The following is a 27,788-nucleotide window of genomic DNA, read 5'->3' as shown; positions in this document are numbered from 1 at the left end:
GATTGAAAACCTCACAAAGAGGACTATATCAAGCTTACTGCACGACTCAAGTGATGTCCTAACCAAGTGGTAGGACAGGAGCAAACAAAAGATCCTGTAGTGTCAACGAAGACAAAAGTGGAGACTTTCATCAGGCATCCAACAGCTAGCACCAGGGAAGGCGTGGAAAGCTCCGGACAAGCTGGAGTATGGAGATTGGTGCTCGACAAAAAACACCAGATACTAGAGAGATCTGAGCGCCCAAACCTGGTGTCCATCCAAAATGCCAAAGCAGGATCAAAGCTCTGATCCACTTCCTCTTCAATGGACAAGTTGGTACTTCCACTTTTAAGAGCGTACATGAGAAGGCAAGAGCAAGTCCACAATCCTGACGCAAAAGCCTGGGAGAGGACTGGTTATTGAAACCAAGAGGTCACTTATGAGATTGAATGCCTAGGTGCTAGTACAGGGAGCTCAAAATTAAAACTAATCTAGCCGTGTTCGGTCAAAAACCATAAACGCACCACAAGACATCTTGGCTGTCTGCCGATACCTGGGACTAGCCACAGGTTCGACTAGGGGGGGCAACTACTGGGGGCAACCACCTCAGACTTCCTTTGACTACCAGTATGTCTTCTCTCTGGTTGAGGAGGAGCAGGTTAGTGACTAAGTCTAGGTGAGGGCCCAGATAGTCACCTCCTCTTATACACATCCAGACATATGCCTTTCTAGTGGCTGTCTTTTGATATCTGGGACTGACAACAGATTCGCCCGAGGGAGTGACTACCTGCATGCAACCCCCCGACCTCCCTTGGACCTCCGGTATGTCTTCTCCCCACTGCGGGGGAGCAGGACAGGGACCTTTGTCCAGGAGAATCAAGGACAAGTAGCAACCTCCTCCACTGCACAACACATCACTTACATTGATAAATTCATGATAATCAAAATAAAATGCTGGCAAAGGCATGGGAAGAAAGCGATGGAGCCAGGCACAGGAGCAAATGACTAAAATAGGTGAGTTAGTAGGAGAGAATTGGCATCAGCTTTGGGAGGCGTGAGGCAAGAGTCGGTAGGCAAGAAGCGAACACTGGGCATTACGCAGGCACAGGTGCCCAAAACATTGGGTGTTGGCAGCCATTGTTGACCCAAACACTGGTTGCTCAGCAGTCACTGGAGTCCGAAACAATGGGCACTCGGCAGCCCCTGGTGCCCAAAACACTGGGCGCTCGGCAGCCACTGGCGCCCGAAAACTCGGCGCTCTGTAGCAACTGGCGCCCGTAACACTGGGTGCTCGGCAGCCACTGGTGCCCAAATGGGCACCCAGGGGTGGACACTCAGACAATTGGCGTTTTGATTAAGCTGGCCTTATGTCAGCACGGCTCTTGCTCCTAGACAGACAAGAGACAAAGATCCCAACTTCTCTGGAAATCCTAGTTACTTATTACTTTATCCAAATAATCGATCTATAAACGATTATCTACCGTATATGAAATTCTGGTATCTAGGCAAGAAGGAATGCTAAAAAAGTATGACTAACATTAGCATTCCCTATATTCAGTCTTTGTATCTAAATAATGTAAAATGATGCTCGGACAGACTAGAGGCTAGATGCTGGTGTCTCTGGTGATCTCAGTTGCTTACTTATTACTGTAAGAATATAAGCTATCAGTAAGATACCCACTTTATAAGAAATTCTGGCATCAAGGGAAATGAGGCATGCTAAAAATGTATAAATAGCATTTTTATTTCCTTACAATCTCAAAAATGTATGGGTACATTTTGTATAATGTAACAAACCAAATTCCACTCATATTATGAATTACTGTGCTTTTATTCTCTAATTAGTGATAAAGGTATAAAATAAGTATTTACAAGTATATCAGAAATAGCATTTCATATATTCAGATATGTATTAAAAATTAACGTAAACGTATATACGTTTACACTCTGAAATAAGATAAATTTACATCAATAAGTAGTTATATTTAGTCTCAAAGCAAATCTGACTAATATAAAATAAAAAGGATATTTACAAATAACCAATTACTCAAAAAGAAAACATTAGTAGAATTAGAATTATCAGGACTTCAAAGTAGGCAGTCCCCAGCTTACAACAGGGGTTCTGTTCTTGAGACGCATCATAGGCCAAAAATCGTCAAAAATCCTAAGAAAACCTTACTATTAATGCTTTGGGTGTTTTAAAAACTATGTAAACTGCATTTTTATTGCACTTTTCATTTAAATAATCATATATTGATTATTTTGCATTTTTGGAGTCACATTTCTTCCGTCAGATTGGAGTCATAAGCATCGTAACCCTGGAACGTGTCGTCAACCTGGAAATAATATCTGATGAATATAATTGAAAAGCGTCATAACCTCGGAACGCCGTAAACCGGGGACTGCCTGTAATCAAATTCAATAATTGATTACGCACCGGGTCGTACCAACCTCCTTGGGTCGTACCCCGCTAATTGACTCGAGTGGCCTGAGCTACGGTCCAACAAGCGAGTTGGAGGTTAGGTTACCGAATGTAAACGTCACCAAGGCCACCCCAGCTCTCTCTGTAATGTACCGAAGTATTGCTGAAGCAAACACCCAGTAGTTAATACTCGATTGACGGGAACAATCCACCTATGGCCTCCCGCAGCCAAACAATACCACCATACTCTCCTTACTACATTTTCCACCTCCACCTTCGTCTCTGCAAAGCAAAATGACGAGTATCGCAGGCACGGTAAACAAAACAAAATGTGTTGGCCCAATTGCCAACATTTGGCCTAAAAGAAGGTCTTAAAATTCACAAATTACCTTTAAGGTAATTACATTTACTGGCGGATTGTGACTAGTTTATGATCGGTAAACAAAATCCCAAAATCAAAATCTCACCTAATGGAAAGATGCAACATTCAAGAATTACTTTAAGTAATCATTAACAGGCAATTTACATGTAGACTAATCCCGGTAAGTAAATAAATGCAAAGATTTTGGATAAAAGAATGGATAACATTCTAGATTTACTTTAAGGAAATCATTACCTTCGGCTTGAGAATAGCCAATATCCGTGAACAATCACGAGTGCAACAGGATTGTTCTAAGGCAACTGTTACCAGCGCGGTGTCTTGCTAATAGCTCATGGCCGGTAAACAAATTCTAAAATCGAAAGTTTGGCCCAAAGGAATGATGTAACATCAAAATTAGTAACTAGTAAAGGCAATTCTTAATCGATGACTTACATTAAGCCCGGCAAGTAAAATGCTATGTAAAAGTATTTGATCTACTTGAATAGTGATCCATTCAAAAACTATTTATATGGCCATTATTATTCCCAAAAACTGCAGGTATCCGGCTAGATTTTAATCTGAACAAAATAAACAAAAGACATGACTCATCCTGCTCAAAGGCTATGAATGCATTCCAGTGGTTGTAACATTACCGAAATCCGGTGATATAACCGGAAAATAAGAACAAGCTGCTATAACCACTCAATGTTTCATCGAGTGCGGCAAAAATCAGAATGGCGTGATTAGCTACATCGTTCCTAGTAGTACTGCTGTAGGGGGACGGCACTGTATACCTACATTAAGCCATCAAAGCACTACCCACAAAATTTGAATTTAGACTGCTGTCGAGTAGAAACTCTTAGCAATATAATTACTGGGTAAGTCACATACATACAATAATTAAGCGGAAAAATTGAAATCGAACTGTGGAAATCACTAATTGGCAGGGCTATAAAAGCCGGAGCATGGACTCAATATCTCTCTCTTTACTAAATACCATAAATCTAACAAGACATGTTGGTAAGTAGGGTCTATGGACCCCCAAACAGAAAATATCAGTTTCCACCATGCGACTGTAACTGTGAGTAACCATTGAATGTATCTTTTTCTTAGTTAGGGTCTTTGTTTAAAAAGAAATTCCTATACCAGTGATCTATGTGTCAGGGAGATTTTTTGTGCTATTGCTCACGATGACCCAGATTTTGAGAGATTAACTTAGAGTTTCATGTGTGACCACACAGTCACGTTTTTTCCTTTTGATATTGAGTGTGGCCTGAGAAGCCTAATTGTTATAAAAATGTAAATAATTGTGTAGCAATGAGAGTAGGTTTATTTTTCTAATAAAATTTGTAAACTTATCACCATAGTTCTTTCGTTCTTGTGTACGGGCTGGGAACTTTCCGTTCTAGTAAATCTATTGCCCCTTAACATTGGGTCCGAACCTGTCCCTAATTAGTCGTCAAGCAATGACTAATGATGTATGGTGTTTAATGCACTTTGTTAGGACACTCACAGTTACCCTCCAGGCGATTGAGGGGATGGAGATTGAGAGTCACTGTAGACCAGGCGGGTTAATAGCCAGCTTAGCATCTGAAACGTTGCCCTTCTGGCATAGGTGATACCACCTCGTTGTTGTGTATCCAGGGTGCAACAACGATTTGGCCCATGAATCTGTGGTAGAAGTCTGGGGTAGACTGAAGGCCCTCCTAGAGAAAATCAGAGAAATCACTGTAACAGTGGCCAGGTGTAACGCGAAAGAAAGGGAATACGAGGAAGCGAATCACTTCGGTATCATCCCCAGGGAGTATAACGCTAGAGTAAGAGCCCTTAACACTCATGTCAGGAGGTATTGTGCTAGACATAGACGCCACGAAGTGCGTCATTTACCCATGAACCCTGTAAGCTACAGACAGGGAAGAATGACTGATCAAGTTCATTTCGACACACATGTGTGAAGTGCATTTAGTAACCATCTCATGAGACTGATTCGTGGTGAGAAAGCCTGTCAGAGCAATCAGGAGAACTAAGCTTAGCCTAAGTTGTAACGAACTAACATAACGTAAACTAAGAAAGCAACTCTATTTCCTTTGTCCCCTTGTCAGTTTGAGAATTGGAACTAGTCTTTCTGACTAATGTAGTTGTTCATTGTAACAACAAAATGGCGGCCGCTTTAGAACCACACGTTGACTCTTCTCGTGGTCCTCCTGACCACCTCACTGACGCGGGCACAAGGGAACCTTATAGATTTGCATAATGTTCCTATATATCAAAATTTGCTAGATCATATCCAGGCTGATGAGCAGCAGCTCAAGGAACTGTACTTGAAGAGTATGTACAGTCAAGTTCGAGCCAGCACTGGAAAGTAAGATTCTAAAAACACTGGAAGAAGCCAGTCAAACGATCCTCCTCATCAATAGAATTAGTACATTGGCTAGTGTAGTGCAGCCAAAAACACATCTACCTAAATTTAAGAGCTCCCTTTGCCCACGTTCAATGGCAAGAAAAGCAAGTTCACACATTTAAGGAACTATTTGATGTTCACTTATTTGCTAAGGTCTTAAGTAGGAGAGCTACTCAAGGTAGTTCAGACCTTGAGCGTATCGGCAGCCAACTATGGGGTGGCACGCGATTTGTTAGACAAATACTACTGTAACTAGTATCAGACGCTGGTCATTCTACATCGGTGGTTGTCTAATATCTTTGTCCCGAAATGCAACTACCTTGAACTTAAAAACTTCCATATCGAGCTTACAGTACAAATTGAACGTCTTACTGGTTCCGCGATGGATCAAGGTTTCCTAATCAGTCTCATTGACCAGAAACTGTCACAAGGTCAGGTATTTGAGAAAGTCGTAGAGTATCTGTGCAAATATTTTTTATTGGATGAACTTTTTAAAGCATTAGATTTCTTCATATGCTCTATGGAAGACGACTCGTTACAGCAAGGCGAAGATGTCTCACAGACAGGGCATACGAAGGGGTTGGAAACCAATGCCCCACAGACGGCAACGTGTCTATTTTGTAATAGTAGTCATTCAGGCTACATCTGTTTAAAACAACCGAATGTTGCATCCAAGAAATGCCAGCTTATTTTGAACCAGAAATGTTTCAATTGTTTCGCTTCTGGACACACTAGTAAACAGTGCAGTAGCAAACACAACTGCAAATTGTTGATGGATGCCCTCACAGTTTGATCTGCGAGAGACAGTAATTCGTCCAGATCTGTTGTGTACACTGTCAACCATTCCAATTTCTCGTCTTCTGCCAGACCATCTCATGTGTCACAACCAGTTAAAAACCACTTGTTTAACTATAATGTAAACAATCGACGCCCGCCTAATGCAAAGAAAGAAAGCCTTATGTCAATGCTAAAGTAGTTAAAAATCAACCTTCTGAAGAACTACCAGTTACCTTGTTGCCCACTGCTACCCCAGCAGTATACACACACATTCCTTGACACTGGTAGTCAGAATCAGAGTCTCGAGTTGGCTGGCTAAGAAATTGAAGTTACCTGTGGTGAAACATATCGTTTTAAACATTGCACCTTTTGGTTCCCAAATAGTAAAGGGAGAACTTGACGTTTCTTGCCGAATTCACATGAGACCAAGTGTCATTAAAGTAAAGTTACTTGTTCATGATGATGTTAATACTCCCATTCACAATGTGAGTTTGTGCAACGTGAAAAGTCGTCTACAGAACAAGGGATGCGTGACGGCAGACGACGATGTAAAAAATTACATTCTTAGAAACATCAAAGTGCTTGTGGGCACAGATTATTTTAGTCTGTTTGTTCTGGGTATGGATAAAATAGACGGGGTGAGTGTGTTCATCACTCACAATGGTGTTGAGCCATATGGACTTAAGCCTCAGTGGGCCCTGGATGGGTTACGCGTCTCAAACGTTCGAAAAGCAACGTAGATGTTGACATGTGGTGGAATCTTGACATTCTCAGAATTGCGATGAACAAGCAATTCACTACTTCCAAGCAAACTGCCTTGCTTAAGGTTTAGCAAAGTCTCACTAAAACCGAGAATGGATACAAAGTCAGTTTACGCTTCCGTGGATCCAATTGACCCCATAACTATCGAAACGCTCTTGTCCAACTGAACGCTCTCGAGAGACAGCTCAGTAAAGATTCTAAATATTGTAACGATTATGAAAACATCCTTCAGACACATCTTGCAGCTGGCTTCATTAAGGAAGTTGAATATCTGAAAACTGAAGGCTACTAGTATTTGTCCCACTTTGGAGTAAAGAAGGAGAGCCTGATGATTTCGTTGCACATAGTATTCAACGCTTCATCCAAAGTTAATGGTGAACTCTCATTAAATGACTGTCTATATCTGGGTCCTAACCTAGTCATAATGTTGTATGATTTCCTGATCAAATTCAGGAGTCACCCTGTGGTGGGATAAGCTTAAAAGCAAGCAGGCAAATCCCCCCCACATAAACTTAATCAATCCAGCTGCCAAACTCACCCTCAGTCACACTTTCCTCTTTACACTACAGAATACATGCAGGACAATTGACCTATACCTAAACATAGAGAAAAAAAAAAAAAAAAAAAAAATGTACTTACCCAACTCCAGATACTCCGGGCTAAGCTGTGCTGTCCGCTGGTCAAGGTCACTGAGACACCACCAACGAAAACTAAGAACCACAACCCCACAACTCAACAACAACACAACAACCAAGGACCACAACACAACAACAGCACAACACCCAAGGACCAAACTCTACAGACACGCAAAAAAACCCAAGGAACACACCACAACGCAACAACCCACCCCAAACCAATAACCACAAGCACAAAGCAACCAACAAGGAACACAACCACAACTCAACAGCACAAAAAGGCAATTCACACACCCACTAACAACAAGGAATCACAACAGCTCACCAACAACAATCCTCAACAACTCAGAACCACACCAAGAAACCACAATAGCTCCCCAATAACAACCCTCAACTATAACAACTCACAAATAACTCAACAGAAACTCACAAGCACAACAAATCTAACAGCACAGGCACAACAACTCCAAAGCAAATAACACCAACTCAGCAACAACTAAACAACAAATCAAAAACACACAACTGATCTAACTTTCAATGTCTTCAATATACTGCTGCCAACACTACTGACTCTCACAGGCTCTGACCAAAAACTGACCAAAGGACTAAAAACTCCCTGAAACACAGAACTCTAACAAGCAACTCCAGCTGCACCAGCAGACAACCCAGAACTCACCAACAGCCAATTTAATCGTTACCTATCCATACAGCAATTACACCCTCTCTCTCTCTCTCTCTCTCTCACAGAAGTTGTCAAATGGAACTCCTTAACTCCTCCATATTTCCTCCCCCATTACATTTGTCAACTTCTCCTTACATTCACAACACCCACACTAAATAACCTTTCGCAACACCCATGGATGCCCTGGATCTTGTTTGAGGGCCCTCACACACACTCTTAGTTACACCGCCATCCACTTCTCCCAGATCACTTCCAGTCAGACTCCCATTACCATCGATCTCACTACCATCCTCCCAAATCCCATTCATTATCTCATCTACCCCTCCTAACTCTTGTCCTAATATCTCTCGTAACTCTACCACCAAATCACTTACCTTATTTACACTCCTGCCAAACTCCCAAAGAGACTCATTCATACCTCCAACCACATCCTTACAACCTGATTCCCTTCTTGGTGAATCCCTTTAACACCTAGTTTCCCAAATTTCCAACCTGACTCATCCTCTTTTGCCTTCATACACTCACTATGTGACCTTCCATTCCACATTCAACACACTTTGCACGCGGCTCCTTGCACATCCTAGCATAATGCCTACTCTTCCCACAATTACAGCAAACCTCGTTCACACGGGTACCCTGACATCTACTCGCTATATGCCCTATCTGCCCACACCTGTAACACTTAATACCCCTATCTTTCTTACACTCACTCACTAAGTGGCCTGTTTGCCCACACCGGAAACACGCCCCTAAATCCCACCAACATTCATTCTTCTTGTGTCCTGGCTTATCACATCTATAACACTGCTGCTCTTGTTCACAACCAACTGAACCTACTCTTCCAACACTAACACTCCTATCGCTTTTAGGGCTAACTACACTCACGTTACTTGCCCTGACGCTCCTATCAACCACTCGCTCTGCCATTCGCCTTGGCCCTTCCAAAACTGCCTCCTTATAGCTTTTAAACTCTGGTACAACCTCAGCTACTTCAGTCCAAACACTAACACTCCTACTCTCTTTCATACACCTATCTAACTCGTAATCCTCTACTATTTCTAAAATGTCGTTCCATGTTAACCTTTCATTCATCCACTGCATTTTCTCCTTACGTTTCAGATTTATAAACTCATATACACTCTCTGATACAGTCGAACAACAACTTTCGCACTAACTCCTTACACTCATTTATCCCTTCGTCCCCAAACTTTTTCCTTGTTAAGGTTTCCAACCTGCACACATACATTGACAACGACTCACCAATATTCATTCTTGCCTCTTCAAAATCTTGCTTTCTCCTATATCTAACACTACTCTTTATCCTCTTTGCCTGTTCCACAATCCTGGCTTTCACATTCTCATACGTCACATTCCCTACACTCATCATTACCCGATACATAATAAACAAAAATCCTGTCAAAAAGCTACCTAACTCTCTTGCCCTGACTCTCTTGTTATCCCCATACTTAGCCTCGCAATGCTTCTCATATTCCTAATAAAAAGTCCCCTATGTCCCTACTACCATATTCCTCATATTGTGCACATCAGGGTACCTCTCTCATATACACAGCCTTTCGTACTTCTTGCTCACTCTCACTTTCACTACTTCCATTCTGACCCTTCTTTCCCTCTTCCAAATACAGCAAATCCACTTCCATACTCACGTCCATACTTTTGACTACGCTCTTCTTACCCTTTTTTCTACCCACCTGTTTCCACTCAGCCCTTTCCCCAATGTATTCAGTCCTAGTCTCATCCTGTCCGTTACCCTTAGTTACCTTCTTTCTCTTAGTCTTCTTTTCCTCAGCCCCCTTCTTATTCTTGTCCTCAGGTTTATCCTGTGTCTTCCCCTTCTTTCCCTTACCTATCACAAACAAATCACTTTCGTCACTCATACTCTCATCCACCTGTTCTTTCACTTTCTTAATCACTCCTGGCTCATCACAAGACCCAGTAGGCCTACCTCCTGCAGCTCCCTCTCCCATGAATCCCTTCATCATTTCCTGCATCATCTCTTGCACTGCATTCATTATTACCCCAAATTTTTCGTCCATTTTCTCAACCATTCTCTCTTCCGCTCCTTTCACCTCTTCTTCCATTTCCACTTTCGCACTCCTTAGCATTCCTCCCATTTTCTCTAACTCAATCTTCAGCTACTCACACTCTACCCTTAACCTCTCATTCTCCACTTCCAACCTTTCCTTAGCTTCCCTCACCAACCGCAACTCTCTTTCAACCTCTCCATCTCCTTCAACCCTTCCATCCTCACTTTCCTTTACCAATCTCACAACTCACTACCCCAATCATCCTGCAGCTGCCGCACCAGCAGTCCCTGTTCAGGCGCCAAAAAATAATGTGGTGGGATAACCAGCTCAAAAGAAAGCGGGCAAATCCCCCAACATAAACTTAATCAATCCAGCTGCCAAACTCACCCTCAGTCACACTTTCCTCTTTACACTACAAAATACACGCAGGACAATTGACCTATACCTACACACAGTACAAAAAAAAACACAAACACATGTACTTACCCAACTTCAGATACTATGGGCTATGCCGTGCTGTCCGCTGGTCAAGGTCACTGAGACACCACCAACTACAAGAAAAAACTAAGAACCACAACCCCACAATTCAACAACAACCAAGGACCACAACCCAACACCCAAGGACCACAACCCCACAACTCAACAACACAACAACAACACAACACCCAAGGAACACAACTCAACAGCACAGCAAACCAACAAGGAACACAACCACAACAAAAGACCACTGCACAACCAACCACCAACACAAAAACAACAACACAAAAAGGCAACACACACACACAATCCTCAACAACTCACAACCACACCAAGAAACCGCAACAGCTCCCCAACAACAACCCTCAACTATAACAACTCACAAATAACTCAACAGAAACTCACAAGCACAACAAATCTAACAGCACAGGCACAACAACTCCAAAGCAAACAACATCAACTCAACAACTGCTATTAACAACAAATCAAAAACACACAGCTTATCTGACTCTCAGTGTCTTCAATATACTGCTGCCAACACTATTGACTCTCACAGGCTTTGACCAAAAACTGACCAAAGACTAAAAACTCCCTGAAACACAGAACTCTAATAAGCAACTCCAGCTGCACCAGCAGACAACCCAGAACTCACCAACAGCCAATTCAATCGTTAACTATCCATACAGCAATTACACCCTCTCTCTCTCTCTCTCTCTCTCTCTCTCTCTCTCTCTCTCTCTCTCTCTCACACACACACACACACCATAAGACGTCAAATGGAACTCCATAACTCCTCCATAACCCTAATGCATTAATATCAGTCATCTCAAAAGCATTTCATTGTGTTTTGTTGAGTCCTGAAGCCACTAAATACGCCTGTTTCTTGTGACGACGAGGGTCTTCATCAGAAGCTATGTACGCCTTCCAGGTCGTGGTATTTGGTGTCACCACTGGTCCATATATACAACAGCTTTCTATGTATATAACTATATCCAAACCTTTTGAGTCTTACAACCAGCTAGAAAATGCATTTGTAGAAACCAAGTCATTGTTAGGTAAAGCCCACATGCCTTTAACTGGGTGGGCCAGTAACTGTCAGAATTTCAACAAATGAATAGAGTGTAGTGAACTTGATGAAGTCACCGTGTAACACTAGGGATAACTTAGAATAGAGACGTTGATTCCTTAAGCTTGAAACCTTGCCAGAAAACTAATGAACCCAATATTCTCCTCAGAATAACAAAGCACAAACTGCTATCATCTTTAGTGGCCAATTTTGATCCTATAGGATTAGCTAGTCCCATCTTTGTCAAGAGAAAACTTTTCTTACATGAACTTTGGGAGGAAGGGATAGGATGGGATAATGTTCCGTCTCAGGAACGAGAGAGGGAAGCACATAAAATCTTAACTGAATTTGTAGACGTTCATTCCTTAGAATTTCCAAGGGGATTTATGTTGGGAATTGTCGAGCTACACGTATTCACTGATGCTTCTAGTAAGGCTTACAAAGCTGTTGCATATGTCTGGCAACATGACGGTCAAACAAACATTCTAATTTCAAAGATGAGAGTCACACTGAAAAAGCAATCTAAACTAACCATTCCAAAACTTGAGTTGTTAGCCTTTTTATTGGGATTTCGGTTGTGCAGACATCTCAAGGGTTTATTCAGCTTCTCCAGAATAGTTGCATGGACTGATAGCAACATAGCTATTGCCTGGGTACAAAGATGGGAAGGAAACAAAAACACTTCCACCTCTAATTGCATTGGGGAGATCAATCTCATCCTACAGGAGTGTGCTGTACAATTGCGCTATGTTCCCACCAAAGAGAACCCAGCAGATATACTCTCATGAGGTGCCAGTTTGAAGGAACTGAAGTCTAGCCACATGTGGAACCAGGGACCTGCCTTTCTCCATCAAAAGGGCAAAACTGAACTGCCAAATGATGGCTGTAAGTTTCCCAATGAACAACAAGCCATGGTTGTTGCAGCCCTCCGAGAGTTGAGGGACGAATGAGTGCTGACTCCACCTGGAGAGATATGGAATCTAGAGGGGTGTAATGTCTGTTTCGTAAGGTTGAAGAAAATCATGTCTTAAGTATTAAAGTTTTGGAACTGCAAGGCAGATCCATTTGCTAAATTAGTTTATTTAAAACAAAGACACTGCTATCCTACAGTATGTAACAAACTTGAAAATGACATGCAAGTGCCTGCTCACATAACTAATTTTATCCAACAGTTAAACTCAGTAATGAGAGATAACATTGTCTATACAGAGAATAAATGATGTAACATAACTCGTCGCAAAAACCAGTTGATGCTGTTGCCTCCTAAAGGCATGTTAGCTAGGTTATATTTAGAATTCCTCCATATCACTCGTATGCATTGTGGTGTCAACATATTACTCTCACTTTATGGACAGGAAGGCTGGAGCCCTGGGCTGAGGGTCATCACCAAGAGAGTGGTAGGGGGATGTAGGGCCTGTATTTTAGCCTTCAGGCCTCTTTCATTGGCCACTACCTCCCGCCCCCTCCCATTTAACAGAACTCTCCTGCTACGCCGTAACATCTTCGGTGAAGAGGAGCTTTGGACCCTTGTGAAGGAGGCCAAAGCCATCGTCAACAACCATCCACTGGGGACACACAAGAGGACGAAGTCCTCACCCCATCGCATCTCATATGTGGTGATGTGATACGACTACTGCCACCTGTGGTCCCTCAGGAGGAAATGCACACAACCCTGACCACGAGGCAACTGCGACAGTTACTTCAGGTTAACCGAGACCCTGGACCGCTCCAAGAGGTACTGGCATGATGGATACCTGAAGACACTCCAAGAATGCCACAACTTCCAAGAGGACCCCTTCCCCCCCCAACTACCCTTCGAGAAGGCGACATCGTCTTTGTAAAAGCTGATCAGCGGAAACGCAGTCAGTGGCCTCTTGGTAAAATTATCACAGTCTACCCTGATGAACGCGGGGTAATAAGATCCGTAAAAGTGTTCGAGGGTGAAAAGCAACCTTTTGCAGTAGAACACATCAACCAACTCGAGATAAATACCCACGATGATGAGGAAGAAGAAGGAACCCGGTATGATGCTGAGTAAGAAATCGAACAGAATGAGAGTGAACAGGATGACGAAAATGTAAGTAGCATGCCTCGACAAACTGAAAGACTCAAGTTGAGTGAGCGGGAGACAGAAAGTGATGGTAATGAAGCGAGTGGAATTGTAACTGAGTTAAGTGTTAGGCCAAAAAGTAAAGCTGCTGTTGAGCAGAGGCAGAAAATAATGGAGTGGGTAAGAGACGATTTAGTATAACGCATGTGTGTGTGCGATGTTACATTTTTGAGGAGAACTTTTAAAGAGTGGGAGACGGGAAGAGACTTGAAGGTGTTAGATAGGGTATTGCTAATTATTATTATTACATCTTGTGAGATCGAACAACGAGGTCCGTAGACGGCTTCGACTGATGTATTTTATGTGAAATGTCAATTATGTTCATTTATAACTCATGCTACACAGGGCTCAAGTCACCCCTTATGAAGCTCTAGCCAGAGCATTGTTTTGCAACTGATAACTGTAATGTGGAGGTATGTGGCAGTCTTAGTAACAAGTGAAAATCTTGGTTACTATTTGATGAATTTGACATTGCTAAATTGTTCACTGTTGTTTCATTCGTGAGGAATGACTATGTATTTCGAATGTAATGAAGTTACGTGTTCACAATTTTTGTCTAGTTGAATTTTCTTCATTTTGCATGAACATGTTTTGATTGAAATTCTGTTGAAGTTGATAATGCCTTGAAGAGAGCATTGCCACATTACTTAACACATTGACTGAGTAGTTTCATTCTTCGATTAATCCTTTATTACCAAGTTTACCTTAATTGGTCGATTTGGCAATAATTATCATTTGATACAATTCTTACTTTCATTAGCTGGTTTTGTACCATAAAAATATAATCTACAATCACCGTTGAAATTATTAATTCAAATACGTGTCTCCCATTTATTGCACTGTATTACCCGATATGTAGAATATGTTTCCTTTTGAATATGCTTACACTGCTATTTATTGCTTCATAGTCGAAACTCAATTATTTGAGGTGTCATTTGCTTGATTGCTTGAACTGAATTCTTGAAATGTCATTTACCCTTCCTTGCATAATCAGTTGCATTGGCTTTCATGTTGACCGTTATTGTATTTCCTTCTTATGAGTTGTTGAGAGCTAGATGTTTGAAGTAGCGTTGCACCAAGCATCTGGGCCTTAACTGTCCCGTAAAGAACCACGCATTCTAGCCTCCCAGTTGGGTCCCCCCTCGCATTCTTTGCTCTTTCCTTCTTTTGCAAGGGTGGAAAATGTCACGAAAAAATTAGTGCACAGTTTTTCTACGATAAAGAACTCCACCTCGAGGCCTTAGCTTTTCCTCCATTCTCACCCAGTGGTGGCAGAAATGCAATGGTTCTAACTTTCACAAAAAAAAAAAATGTTTTGGGTCAATTTATTATTTCACTCATTTTTCTGCATCGAAAACCATATCAGTAAAGTTGTTTTTTTTATTAGTTTATAAAGTTAATCGCATACTGGAAAAGTTGAAATTGAACTGTAAAAGGGATTTTGATGAAGGAAAAATCTATTTCTGGGCAAGGGTTCGTGTCGCCCAGTGAAATAATCCTTAAGTTCATTATTTCTAGGTAAATGATACTAACATTATACCAGAGAAAAAATAAATTCAGGAGGATGTCAGAATAACTGACTCGCTCATCCTAAATAAAAAGAGGGTGTCGGTATGGTATCTGGGGTGAGTGAGACCACTACCACGAACCTCTTGTCATTTAGAATTCTCCTTCATCAGAATCCCCCTTCTGAAAGAGCTGATACACAGTCAGAGTCAGCAACTACTACTACTACGCTACCCAGCACGCCGACTGCAGCGCCTCTGGTGGCCATCCTTGTCGTTAGATGCCAATCTTGGGCTGCAGGGCGGGGAACAGGGGGGGATTTCACTGGGCGACACGAACCCTTGCCCAGAAATAGATTTTTCCTTCGTCAAAATCCCTTTTCTGGGCTCAGTTCGTGTCGCTTCGTGAAATAGTACCAGAGAATTAGCACAAGATTGGAAAAAATAAGAAAGAGGAAGGTCTCAATAAAACAAAAGAAATAAAAAGGAAAAATTATAATTTGATTGAGAGCTTACAAGTTATCATAAAATAAAGTTAACTTAAACTAATGAATGAATTATATACAGTTAACCTTAAAACTACACTTAAACTAACTTATGATAACTTAACCCTTAAACGCCGAAGCGGTAAAAAAAAAATGTCTCCCGTGTGACGGAGGTGTTTCAGAGTGAGCGCGGAATCGGAAAAAATAAATTTTTCGAAAAATCACAGCGCGCTTATTTTTCAAGATTAAGAGTTCATTTTTGGCTCCTTTTTTTTGTCATTGGCTGAAGTTTAGTATGCAACCATCAGAAATGAAAAAAATTATCATTATCATATATAAATAATGCGATATATGATAGCGCAAAAACGAAATTTCATATATAATTGTATTCAAATCGCTCTGTGCGCAAGATGGTTAAAGGTAACAAGTTACTTTTTTTTCATTGTAATGTACACTAAATTGCAATCAATTTGGTATATAACGCATTGTAAAACAATCAAAGCAACACAGAGAAAATATTATCACAAAATAATGCATGAATTCGTAACGCGCGGACGTAAACAAATATTTTTTTCAAAAATTCACCATAATTCTAAATATTGTCCTAGAGACTTCCAATTACTTTCAAAATGAAGACAAATGATTGAATATTACTATACTGTAAGAGTATTAGCTTACAATTGCAGTTTTCGACTATATCTGACGAGTTAAAGTTGACCGAATGTCGAATTTTTATATATATATATTTTTTATATGCAATTATTTCGGAAATAAGAAAAGCTACAACCTTCAAATATTTTTTGTTTTATTCTACATGAAATTGCGCACATTTTCATATATAAAACTCTATGAAATGCCTAACATGAAACGGAGCAAATATTCCGAGAATGGTACGTACGTATTTCGGAGATTTGTGGCGGAGAATCCGGTCGCGGAGGGAAGGAAAGATTTTTTTTAAAATTCACCATTAATCTAAATATTTTGCTAGAGACTTCGAATTTGTTTCAAGATGAAGATAAATGACTGAATATTACTAGACTGTAAGAGTTTTAGCTTACAATTGCGTTTTTCGACCATTTCGGTAGAGTCAAAGTTGACCGAACGTGGTATTTTCTATTTATCGTGATTTATATGCAAATATTTCAAAAATGATGAAAGCTACAACCTTCAATTATTTTTTGTTGTATTCTACATGGAATTGCACACATTTTCATGTATAAAACTTTATGTAACGGCTAATTTAAAATGGTGCAAACATTACCACAATCGCACGTATGATTTTTTCGGAAGAGTTACCGCGCGGACGTAAAGAAAATGTTATTTTTTTCATAAATTCACCATAAATCGAAATATTGTGCTAGACTTCCAATTTGTTGCAAAATTAAGGTAAATGCTTGAATATTACTAGAATATAAGCGTTTTAGCTTACAATTACGTTTTTCGACCATTTCGGTAGAGTCAAAGTTGACCAAAGGTTGAAATTTTGGCAATTATCGTTATTTATATGAAAATATCTCAAAACTGATAAAAGCTACAATCATGAGTATTTTATTGTTGTATTCTACATAAAAATGCGCACATTTCCATATATAATACTTCATGTAACGGCTAATTTACAATGGTACAAAAATTATGTCAAAGTGACGAAATAATTTCCGAGATGTGTCACAGATACTTTTTAGTGCGGCAAGAAAGAAATTCCCGCTTGCGCGCCTGCGTATCGATTGTAAACAAAACAACACCTTGATCCGTGAACTCCCAGCATCCCCCAAGGCACGTGATTCAAGAGTTTTCGGCTGGTAGGCCTAAAAGTATTTATCCGCGAATTTTTAAAAAAACTTTTGTATGTTGACGTAAAATACGTCCAGTCAGCACCCGAGAGACAAAAAATGTCGACGTATAATACGTCCAGTCGGCGTTTAAGGGTTAACTAATACAAGTGAGGTTCGATAAGCAACACATCAAGGAAGAACACTCACTTAAACTTCTATAAATATGAACATTACAAAGCATCTCAATATATTGGTGTGCTTCTCTAGCATAAAAATAAGAGTAGCAACACCTATCCATTACAGACAACATATATACAATATAGTTGTGGGTGCCCCTAGCCAAAAAAATAAGGGACACTCCACCAAAGGTATCCTCCTAAGCAGCTAAGGCTGAAGGACCAAAAGAGCATAACGGTAGGGTTAGGTGCATTATTAGTTGAGGCAGGTAGAAAGGAGATCTGGATCTTTGACTACAACTACTGAGCAGTGTCAGGGGAAACTATGTTTCCTGCTGCCACTGCTGGAAATTTTAGAGATTCCAAGGACTTGAGATAATGACGTTTGAAAACTGTCGGCGATTTCCAGCCAGTATACTTTTTTAAATCATCGAAATTTATATGCTGGAAACAATTAATGGAGGTGGCTACTGCCCTGATGTCATGGGCTTTGGGAAATGATTCAGGGTTTGCTTGTTTAATAAAGTAAAGAATTTGTTGCCTAATTCCCTTTATTGAAATAGTACCACCTTTTTCCCTCATGAAGAGGGGGCCTGAGGATCTAGAGGATGTCCTAGACAAAAAGGCTCGTAAGGTCGTCACCGGACAAAGAGAAGGGTCTTGAGGAAGAGGGATGACCTTCCAAGGGGCCCATCTCATTAAGGGGTCCTCATTCTTTGCCAAAAAACCACGATCTGGAGATAGTAAGACTTCTCCTGAGGGGAGAAATTCTATATTTCCAGCATCTCTGGAAAGGGCCGACAGTTCTGATATTCTAGCTCCTGAGGCCAAACTTAGCAAAAATAGAGTTTTCCTCAGTAGCATTATATATGTACAAGAAACGTTGTCAGTGTCTGAAGCCAGCTTGAGAACGTCATTCAAGAACCATGAGACTGAACTAGGTCTTTCAGAAGGCCTGAGCCTAGCACAAGCTTTAGGAATAGAAGTAAAGTATGAGTCTGTTAAGTCTATTTGAAAACCAAACTGAAAGATTTTCATTAAAGCTGATTTATTAGTGGTAATAGTGCTAGCTGCTAATCCTTTTTCAAATAAGGATCTGAAAAAGGATATAGCCAGGTTGACTGTCATGGTTCTGGTGTTTATTTCCTTCAGGAAAGTTGCTAACTTCTTAACAGCAGCATCATACTGTCTCAAAGTTGATTCCCTCTTATCTGACTCTAAGAAAAGAATATTCTGAGGATCAATATTTGCATCTCTCTTAGCCGCAAACTTCATGAAGTCCATAAAGTTAGGGTTTTGAGAATTCCTGAGGAAGCGAACACAGTCCTCATTTGTACTGACTGAGATAGTTTGGGATTGGGGATCCGTCGAGGTCAGAGACTCAATTCCAGAAGCAGAGGATACCAGTTGTTCTTGGGCCAGTTCGGGGCTACTAGAGCTACTTGTCCCTTGAATGTCCTGAGTTTGTTCAGGACTTTCAATAGAAGATTCACTGGAGGAAAGATGTATATCTTCTCCCACTGATTCCAATCTATGGACATGGCGTCTATGGCATAAGCCAGAGGGTCCAGGTTGGGGGCCACATAGCAAGGGAGCTTGTGGTTCGCTTGAGATGCGAATAGATCTACTTGGAGACCCGGAACACTCCGGCGTATCCACTGGAATGACTTGTTGTCCAGAGACCACTCTGATTCTAGAGGAACTGATCGAGACAGGGCGTCTGCTATCACGTTCCTTACTCCCGCTAAATGGGTGGAGGATAGGTGCCATTTGTGCTTGGTTGCTAGAGAGAAAATGGCTATCATGACGTGGTTCACGTTTTGATTTGGATCCTCCCCTGTTGATGCAGTGCACTACCACTGCAGTCCAAGACCAGCTTTATATGAGAGTTCTTTGCTGGAAGAAGCCTCTTCAGAGTGAGAAATACTGCCATGGCTTCCAATACGTTTATGTGAAGCTGGCGGAACTGCGATGACCATGTTCCTTGAACCTTCTTGAACTGGGAATATCCTCCCCACCCACTTAGCGAGGCGTCTGTGTGGATAACCAGCACCGGAGGGGGATATTGAAGAGGAACTGACTTGGACAGGTTCTTTGTCTCCGCCCATGGACGGAGACAATTGCGAAGAATCTGCGGGATTACTGACAACTTGTCTTGAGATTTGACATTTGCTCTTGAGCGCCAAACTCGATTTATGTCTTTCAGTTTCGCTTTTAACAGAACATCTGTTACTGATGCAAACTGGAGTGAACCTAGGATCCTTTCCTGGTTTCTCCTTGATGCTCGTTTGTACTTGAGGAATTGCCTTATTGACTAGGCTATTTCTTTCCTTTTGACCACAGGAATTGACAGATTGTGGGAGGTCAAGTCCCATTGAATGCCGAGCCATTGAAAACGAGACTCCGGAGTGAGTCTGGACTTTGTCCTGTTTATTTGGAACCCCAGATGTTCCAGAAATTGGATTACTTTGTTTGTGGTTCTGAGGCATTCCTCGATGGTTGGTGCCCAAATCAACCAATCGTCGAGGTACGCTACTACCATTATCCCTTGTGATCTCAGTTGTTGCACTACTACTACCGCTATTTTTGTGAATACCCTGGGGGCTACGTTCAGCCCGAAGGGCATCACTTTGAAAGAGAATGCCTGGTCTCCCAACTTGAAGCCTAGGTATGGCCGGAAGTGTCTCGCTACTGGGATATGATAATATGCGTCTGTAAGATCGATACAGATGGTGACGGCCCCACGGGGAAGTAAGGTCCGCACCTGCGAGATAGTCAGCATTTTGAACTTGTCGCAACGAATAAGTTTAGCCGGGACAAGTCTAAGATTATTCTTCTTTTTGATGAGCCTTTCTTTGGCACGCTGAATAAGCACCCTTGAAACTTTAAATGCTTAACTCTTGACACTACCCCTTTCTGAAGGAGCTCTTGCACATAATCTGTCAATTCCTTTGTTGGTAGTTGAAGGAATGATTTGGATGGAGGGGGACCTTTGAGCCAACTCCATCCCAGCCCTTTGGACACAATGTTCTGTGCCCAATTGCTGAACCCCCACCTGTGACGGAAGAGGAACAGCCTCCCTCCTACCTGAGGGTTCTCACTGCTCTTGTGCAGGGCGTGCTCCGCGCCCTCCATGGAAGTGCTTCCCCCTGTTGGTTGCCCTTCCGCCGCCCCTCTGGCGAAAGGAACCCCTAGCCCTGCTTCTCCTTGCGAACCTGTTAATGGTTTGGAAGGTTTGACTTTCAAAAAGAGGGTTGAAAGCTGGGGAAACCGCATAGGAGGTCGAGGGTTGGCTTTGTGGAGCCAACAGGAGGATGGGCTGGTTTTGACCCTTTGCAGTTGTCGGTTGTGCGGGTTGAGAGACCGGAACTGCTTGTACAAAGTGTTGCTGCTGCTGCTTTTGATAGGGCTGGAACCTCTTGGTCTTCTTTAACTTCTTAGCACTAGCAGGAGGATTCTCCGGTTTCCTCTTGCTGGAAAGACCCCATCAAGCTCTTAGACTTTGGTTAAGTCTAGTTGCTTCATGCTGTACCTCGTTCACAGCTGATTCTGGGAAGAGGTCAGCCCCCAGATGGTGGAAGAAAGCAGCTTGTTCAGCTCATGCCGAATTGTAGCTTCTTGCAGGACATGTTTCCTACAGTTTCTTCTAGCTACTACAAACGCGTACAGGTCCGACTGTACCGTTTGTGTCTGTGACTTTCCTAGGAGCTTAAATAGAGGCTCCGTACCGTAAGTCAATGCAGCAACCTCTGTCATTACTAGTGAATTCAGAGTCCTGCCTAACCTTGTCCTCGCCTCGAATTCGGCTTGGATAAGGTTATCCGGTAGCCTAGGGAGTCTCTCACCGAACTGATCCATGGCACAGTCCGGTTTGAGTTTTCCTACCGTGAAAGTAGCTGGCAGGTCTTCCCAGATTTCCCCAAAACCTGGAAAGAGAGGGGACGTCGGGTCTGATTCCTTAAGCTGAGGAAGGGGTTCATCCTTCATGGCAGCTTGTATGGTAATCTTTGCTATCTTTGTTGTGAAGGGGAGTGGTGCCTCCTCCTCCGTAGCAAAGATCGTGAAAGGACTTTTAAATGCCTGGAGTTTGGTGTTAGTACAGTCCCAATCCTCCAGGCAACGTACCCACTCCCTTTGAGCCTGATCCCGACTGTACAAAACAGTCTCCTTAGGGATCTTGTCTTCTCTATTCAAGGCTGCCTCCGTTAGCCTAGCATACCCCATGAAAGGAGATTGTAGGCCGGCGGGATGGAACTCGAAGTCCTCGATACGACGAGTTCCATAGTCCGGGATGGAGATCATGCCATCCTTGAAGGGAGCAAAGGCTGCTACCCTCCAAGGATTGCTCATAGAGAAGGCGGGAAGGGTGTTGTAGTCAGGCAACGAGGCAACTCCGGCGCCTGCTACAGGGAGAACGGCTTGAGGTGCTTGGCTCAGCCCTGCCAGCCGATTCTCCTGGTCAGTCAGACGTTCAGAAATATTCTGAATCGACTGGCCAGACTGAGTCAAAGTGGTGGAGATCTGTGAAAACATTTGGTCGAATCTTGTGTTCATCAAAGATCCGACCATGTCTCCTACCTGCTGCATGACCCCTGCCGTAAAAGCAACGGGATCGAAGGGACCAACAGGACTGGCCCCGACAGGGGTCACCAGAGGAGCTCCAGCAGAGGGAGAAGGTACTGGCTCGGCAGGAGCGTGGGCCTTCTCTTTAGAGGATTTACCTCTTGACCCTTTTGAGTGCGAAGATGAGGCCTTCGCCTTCTCTGCTCCGGGATGGTGAGCCGAAGACTTACGAGAAGATGAAGAAGACGACGCCTTCTTAGACGACGTCTTCTGCAGGGTCTTCTGCTCTCTTTGTCCCTTGACTTTGGGGACTACTGAGGCAGCAGGCGTCCTATCGGGGATCTCTGATCCCGTGAAGCCTTGGAAGGAAGATGATGAAGGGACAGGAGAAGACGATCCAGAAGCGTCCAAGGGAAGCCCTTGGGCGCCTAGCAAACCTACCTCAACCAATAACTCACCCCCCCCCCCCACCGTCATTGGCTCAATGTTAAGGTCTAGAGTCGTGACGTCCGCTGCGATGTCCTGGCCTCCTCCCTCCATCAGGGACTGCTCCACCTGTTGTTGGACGTCCGCTGCGATGTCCTGGCCTCCTCCCTCCATCAGGGCCTGCTCCACCTGTTGATGAAGGAGAATTCCAAATGACAAGAGGTTCGTGGTAGTGGTCTCACTCACCCCAGATACCATACCAACACCCTCTCTTTATTTAGGGTGAGCGAGTCAGTTATTCTGACATCCTCCTGAATTTATTTTTTCTCTGGCATAATGTTAGTATCATTTACCTAGAAATAATGAACTTAAGGATTATTTCACGAAGCGACACGAACTGAGCCCAGAAAAATCACTAATTGGCTGGGCTATAAAAAAGAAGCATGGACTCAATCTCTCTCTTTACTAAAGACCATAAATCTAGCAAGAAGTGTTAGTAAGTAGGGTCTAAGGACCGCCAAACAGAATATCAGTTTCCACCATGCGACTGTAACTGTGAGTAACCATTGAATTATCTTTTTCTTAGTTAGGGTCTTTGTTTTAAACAAAATTTGTATACCAGTGATCACTGTGCCAGGGAGATTTTTTGCGCTACTGCTCACGATGACCCAGATTTTGAGTGATTAACTTAGAGTTTCACGTGTGACCACGCAGTCACGTTTTTCCCTTTTGATATTGAATGTGGCCTAAGAAGCCTAATCATTGTAAAAATGTAAATAATTGTGTAGCAATGAGAGTAGGTTTATTTTTCTAATAAAATGTGTAAACTTATCACCATAGTTCTTTTGTCCTCCTTGTGTATGGGCTGGGAACTTTCCGTTCTGGTAAATCTATTGCCCCCCAACATCGGGCCCGAACCTGTCCCTAGTTAGTTGTCGTCAAAGAAACTTCGCGACACCTTATGTTATTGAAGAGATAACTATGTATACAAGTATTTGAGTCTGTTTGTTCCACGTTTTACTATTCCTGCTGTGAATTCCTTATTCTGTTTCATAGATATACAGCATCTTTGCCACTTTTCTTATTTCTTATTTTGCTTTGAAAAAGGGAAGCACAGGCAAGTCTCTATATCAGTTGGATGAATTACGATTTCTGGAGATGATCAAACTTACTCAGTGGTGGTAGTTTTGCCAGAGGCATCTCAGGTCTTCAGGTCTTTGCTCTTGACAAAGTCCTTTGTATTCACTGGCTTTAGGGAGAATACCTTGAGTACTGTACTCAAGATTTGGAGTTTCTTTAATTACAAATAAACTATCCCTCCTTCGTTATCCAGACTCAATGGCATAGGCCAGACTTACAAATGAACTATCTCTCCTTAAGAAAGGGTCTTGGCTTCTTCTCTGGCAGTTCAATTGCAATGCAGTCACAAGCATCAGATTCTTCTTGAAATTTCTCCGAGGACTGTGGTCATTATCAATGCAAGCTTGAGCTGCCTCAAACCAAGTAGTATTTATTGCCATTCAAGTTTATTTCTTCTCTTTGGTTCACATGCATAATTTTGCTCTGCACATTACATCATGCACTACATCCAGTGCTTGAAAAATCAAGCGGGCAGTTCTGAACTTTTACAAACGTCATAAACAGTTATCCTTTGGTGTCAAAATTTATTTCCATGTCATACGAATTTTCTTCACTATGTCTGCTGATGATTATTATGTATGTTATTTGACGGTCTCATCATTTGCTCCAATTTTAAACAAGGTTCAAGTTAAGCTCTTGACCTCTTGTTTCTCTTTGGCTTTGAGTTAAATGCATGTCCTATCATCACCCAAGAGCTCCCAAGTTACATCATATGTTCTCTTCTTATCAGGACATCAGTAGTTCAACAATCCCCCTCATGCAAGTTGTACCCCAAGCTATGTCAAACTAATGGATTTGTGGTTTAAAAAATGCATCTTCGAAAACAAAATTAACCTTAAATACAACCCTATTATTTTCACCGAAACCAACTTCCTCCTGCCCCTTCAGCTCTGTCACTGCTGGTTCAATTAATTAACAAAGATTGCTGTGGGTATGCATGGATACACAACCCCATATCTGGGAATAGCACTCCCATTTAGGTTATGCAAAGGTAATGAGTTTTACTTTTTAAAAAATCAACTTTTCTTTAATTACATATCTGACCAAACATGAAATAAAAATCCCATAAAGTGCTTATTATGGAATAACATAATGATAAAAAGGTGCTTCAAAACCATAGAGCATTCCTGCTGCATGGCAGGAATCATAAAAAATAAAGGCTATAATTTTCTTATCCTCTGCAATTTAATTCAACATAGATACTTGACAAATGCAAGGTACTTACTTTGCACAAACGTTGAAAATAAATTCTGTATCTGTACCTAGGATGTACTTGGGGTTATTTATCTTGACCTCAAATCTTGGAAGTACATATTCTTCTATTTTAAAAATCTGAGAAACAGTACTTGCACCATCTTGTGGCTGAACAGATATTTTGTATTTACCCTGAAATAAAAAAAATCAGTCAATTCACTCTGCTGTTTGTTTCATCGTAATCCAACCAGTAAAAAATACACCCACATTTGTTTTCCAAATGTTCATGCCCAACAGTTTTTCATCTAACAGATAAACAGACAGGAAGTAGATGACTGACTGAATAATTCATGGTCATTAAAACTGGCCATGCAACATCGAGATTTTTGACACTGCAAGCAAATTGAATAGAGAACTAAAATATCCTGCTCAAAGAAATGTTTCATAAAAAAGAATTTAAAAATAATTTATGTATAAACCCATTTACTTATATATACCCATTTGTAAACATATGCTATATTGTACATATGAATACCTGTAGTATATGGTACAAGTATATGATCTAAATTTTGCTAAGACCTGCTTCCGTAATAAAAAAAAAATACAGACATACTCTATATTACAGTCTTCCCTGAGACTCTTAGCAAGGATAAAATGTCCATCCCTGTCATGTCCCCAAGAAAGGAACTTGTCTCAGATCCCCACGACAGGGACGTTGAGCCATCAAACTGCCCATCACAAAAGAGATGATACTGATGATGTAATATACTACTGTGTATCTTCTGGTTTGTTTTGATTTTCTCCAAAAAGGACTTTCAGATTTTCAGTTTTCTAAAAGACAAGAGTAAATACAGCCTTATATAGTGCTAAGCATTTTCAGGGTTCTGAAGAGATGACTGCTTGCTTAGCAAGTTGATCAGCTCGCCGATTTCCAAGAACACAAACTTGCGAAGGCACCCAACAAAACCATTCCATAATCTTGAAAATCAGTGGGAGGAAAGACTTAAAAGGTTTAAAATTTTGAATTCAGTTCTTGAGTATGTATAAACATATAGTTAAACTACTATTTCCACTGAAAATTTAATTGTTCCAACATGATATACAAATCATCTGCCCTTTATATTATATAGGAAAATATTTTTAGCAAAGCTCGAACAGCAATTAAACTTTCAAACAAGGTGGTTGGACAGTTAACTACCATCTAGTAGGCAGGAGTCCAACTTGCCCAGATGTAAACATTCCAATTTGCTTTCGGTCATTGTACAATGCAGAAGTGTTTCTCGACTCGCTGCCTTGATTGCTGTTTTGCTTTTTCCCAGTGGGATCTATCTCTGTTGTTTTTTTTTTTTTTTTTTTTTTTTTTTTGCTGTATATGCTTGTGCATTTGATATGCAGTCCCTCGTTGGAAGAGTGATTTTTGCACTCTGCTACCAATCTGGTTGTCCAAAGTTTGATTCTCTACTCCACCAACGCGGTATCAGAAGAATTTATTTCTGGTGATAGAAATTCTTTTCTCGATATAATGTAGTTTAGATCCCACAATAAACTGTAGGTCCCATTGCTAGGTAACCAATTGGTTCCTAGCCACGTAAAAATACCTAAACCTTTGGACCAGCCCTAGGAGAGCTGATAATCAGCTTAGTGGTCTGGTAAAACTAAGATATACTTAACTTGAATTATGCAAACCCACAAATCATCTACTCCTTCTCGGAAAGCCGTCACCCAACATGGTCCCTAGTGTTGGTTGCAAGGGTTGTACTCGCTTCCAATTGTCTACTGATGTTGACCCTCATGTCCTCTGTTTCCTTCCTGTGAAGTTCACAGGAAGGAAACAGTATAGGAGGAAAGCTACCAAGGTGTCATCAGAAAAATATACACCTCCGACTATGCCCTTGGTTACTAACCTTTCTTCCTTGTTTCTCCCTCATCTTCACTTGCCTTGTTGGGTGAAGATCATGGGGGTCGATCGAGCTGATCTGTTTTCAGGGCTTCTGGTTGCTCAGTGTTTCCGTCTTCAGGTTTGGTGTCTGAGCACAGAGAAGTAACCGAGCTCAAGGAAGTGTGGATCTCCCTGGTGCTTTTGGGTGCTCCATTAGTGCAGAGCATCTTGGCTCACCTGAGGGTTTCGAGGTTGCCGGTGGTCACCCGTGCTGTGGCTACTACCACCATGACCCACATCAGTGTCAATGCACTGCTCAACTCTGACAACCCCGGCTGTGGTGGACCAGACTGCCGTCCATACTCCTGCTCCTCTGTATGCGGTGACCCTGCTTCCTGCTGTACCTGCAGTCCCGGATGCTCCTGCTGCCCCAGCTGCTTCTGTTGTTCCTGCTGCCTGGGCTGCTTCTGCTGCCCCAACTGCTCCTGTGGTTCACATTGCTCCCTCCTGGATAGGAGACCTGACCGCCATCCTGAAGATGTCAAAGAGGAAATCGAAGAAGAGGTCCCATAAGGTGTCGTCGTCAGCTTCTTCATCTTAGTTTTCAACTTTGTCGTCTGCTGCTTCCTCCCCTTCTTCTTCTTCTGAGGTTCACTGGTTGAAGAAGGCTGCCTCTCCCCCACCCCCAAGAGGGCCTGCCACAGAACTTCTAAAGAGCTGCCTCCCTCCACAGTGGAAACAGTGGGATCTCTTGTTGGCTTTTCCCCATTCACAGCCTCGGGAACTGTTTGGGGCACCCCACTGAGGTCTCCCGTCTTGGGGACCTCGAGTGTGTGGCCTCCCAAGGCCCACATATTCTAAACCAGTTCAAAGAAGTCTGCCTCTAAGGGCTTGGATACACGAACGCTAAAAACATCACACTGCTGACGCT

General features: G+C 42.0%; 1 protein-coding gene across 7 annotated transcripts in view; it reads right to left on the bottom strand.

The window, feature by feature from the left end:
* LOC135215322 (alpha-2-macroglobulin-like) overlaps nt 1-27,788 on the bottom strand; it is a 494,644-nt gene that overhangs the window by 365,192 nt on the left and 101,664 nt on the right. For all 7 annotated transcript variants that reach the window (XM_064250089.1, XM_064250270.1, XM_064249915.1 and 4 more), the window contains exon 5: nt 25,010-25,170. In XM_064250089.1, the coding sequence (XP_064106159.1) occupies nt 25,010-25,170 (161 nt within the window). The remainder of the gene's footprint in view (nt 1-25,009; nt 25,171-27,788) is intronic.

The sequence above is a fragment of the Macrobrachium nipponense genome, chromosome 11, assembly GCF_015104395.2.
Source record: "Macrobrachium nipponense isolate FS-2020 chromosome 11, ASM1510439v2, whole genome shotgun sequence".
NCBI lineage: Eukaryota > Metazoa > Arthropoda > Malacostraca > Decapoda > Palaemonidae > Macrobrachium > Macrobrachium nipponense.
The sequence above is the reverse complement of the archived record's forward strand: the minus strand, read 5'-3'. Positions and strand labels throughout refer to the sequence as shown.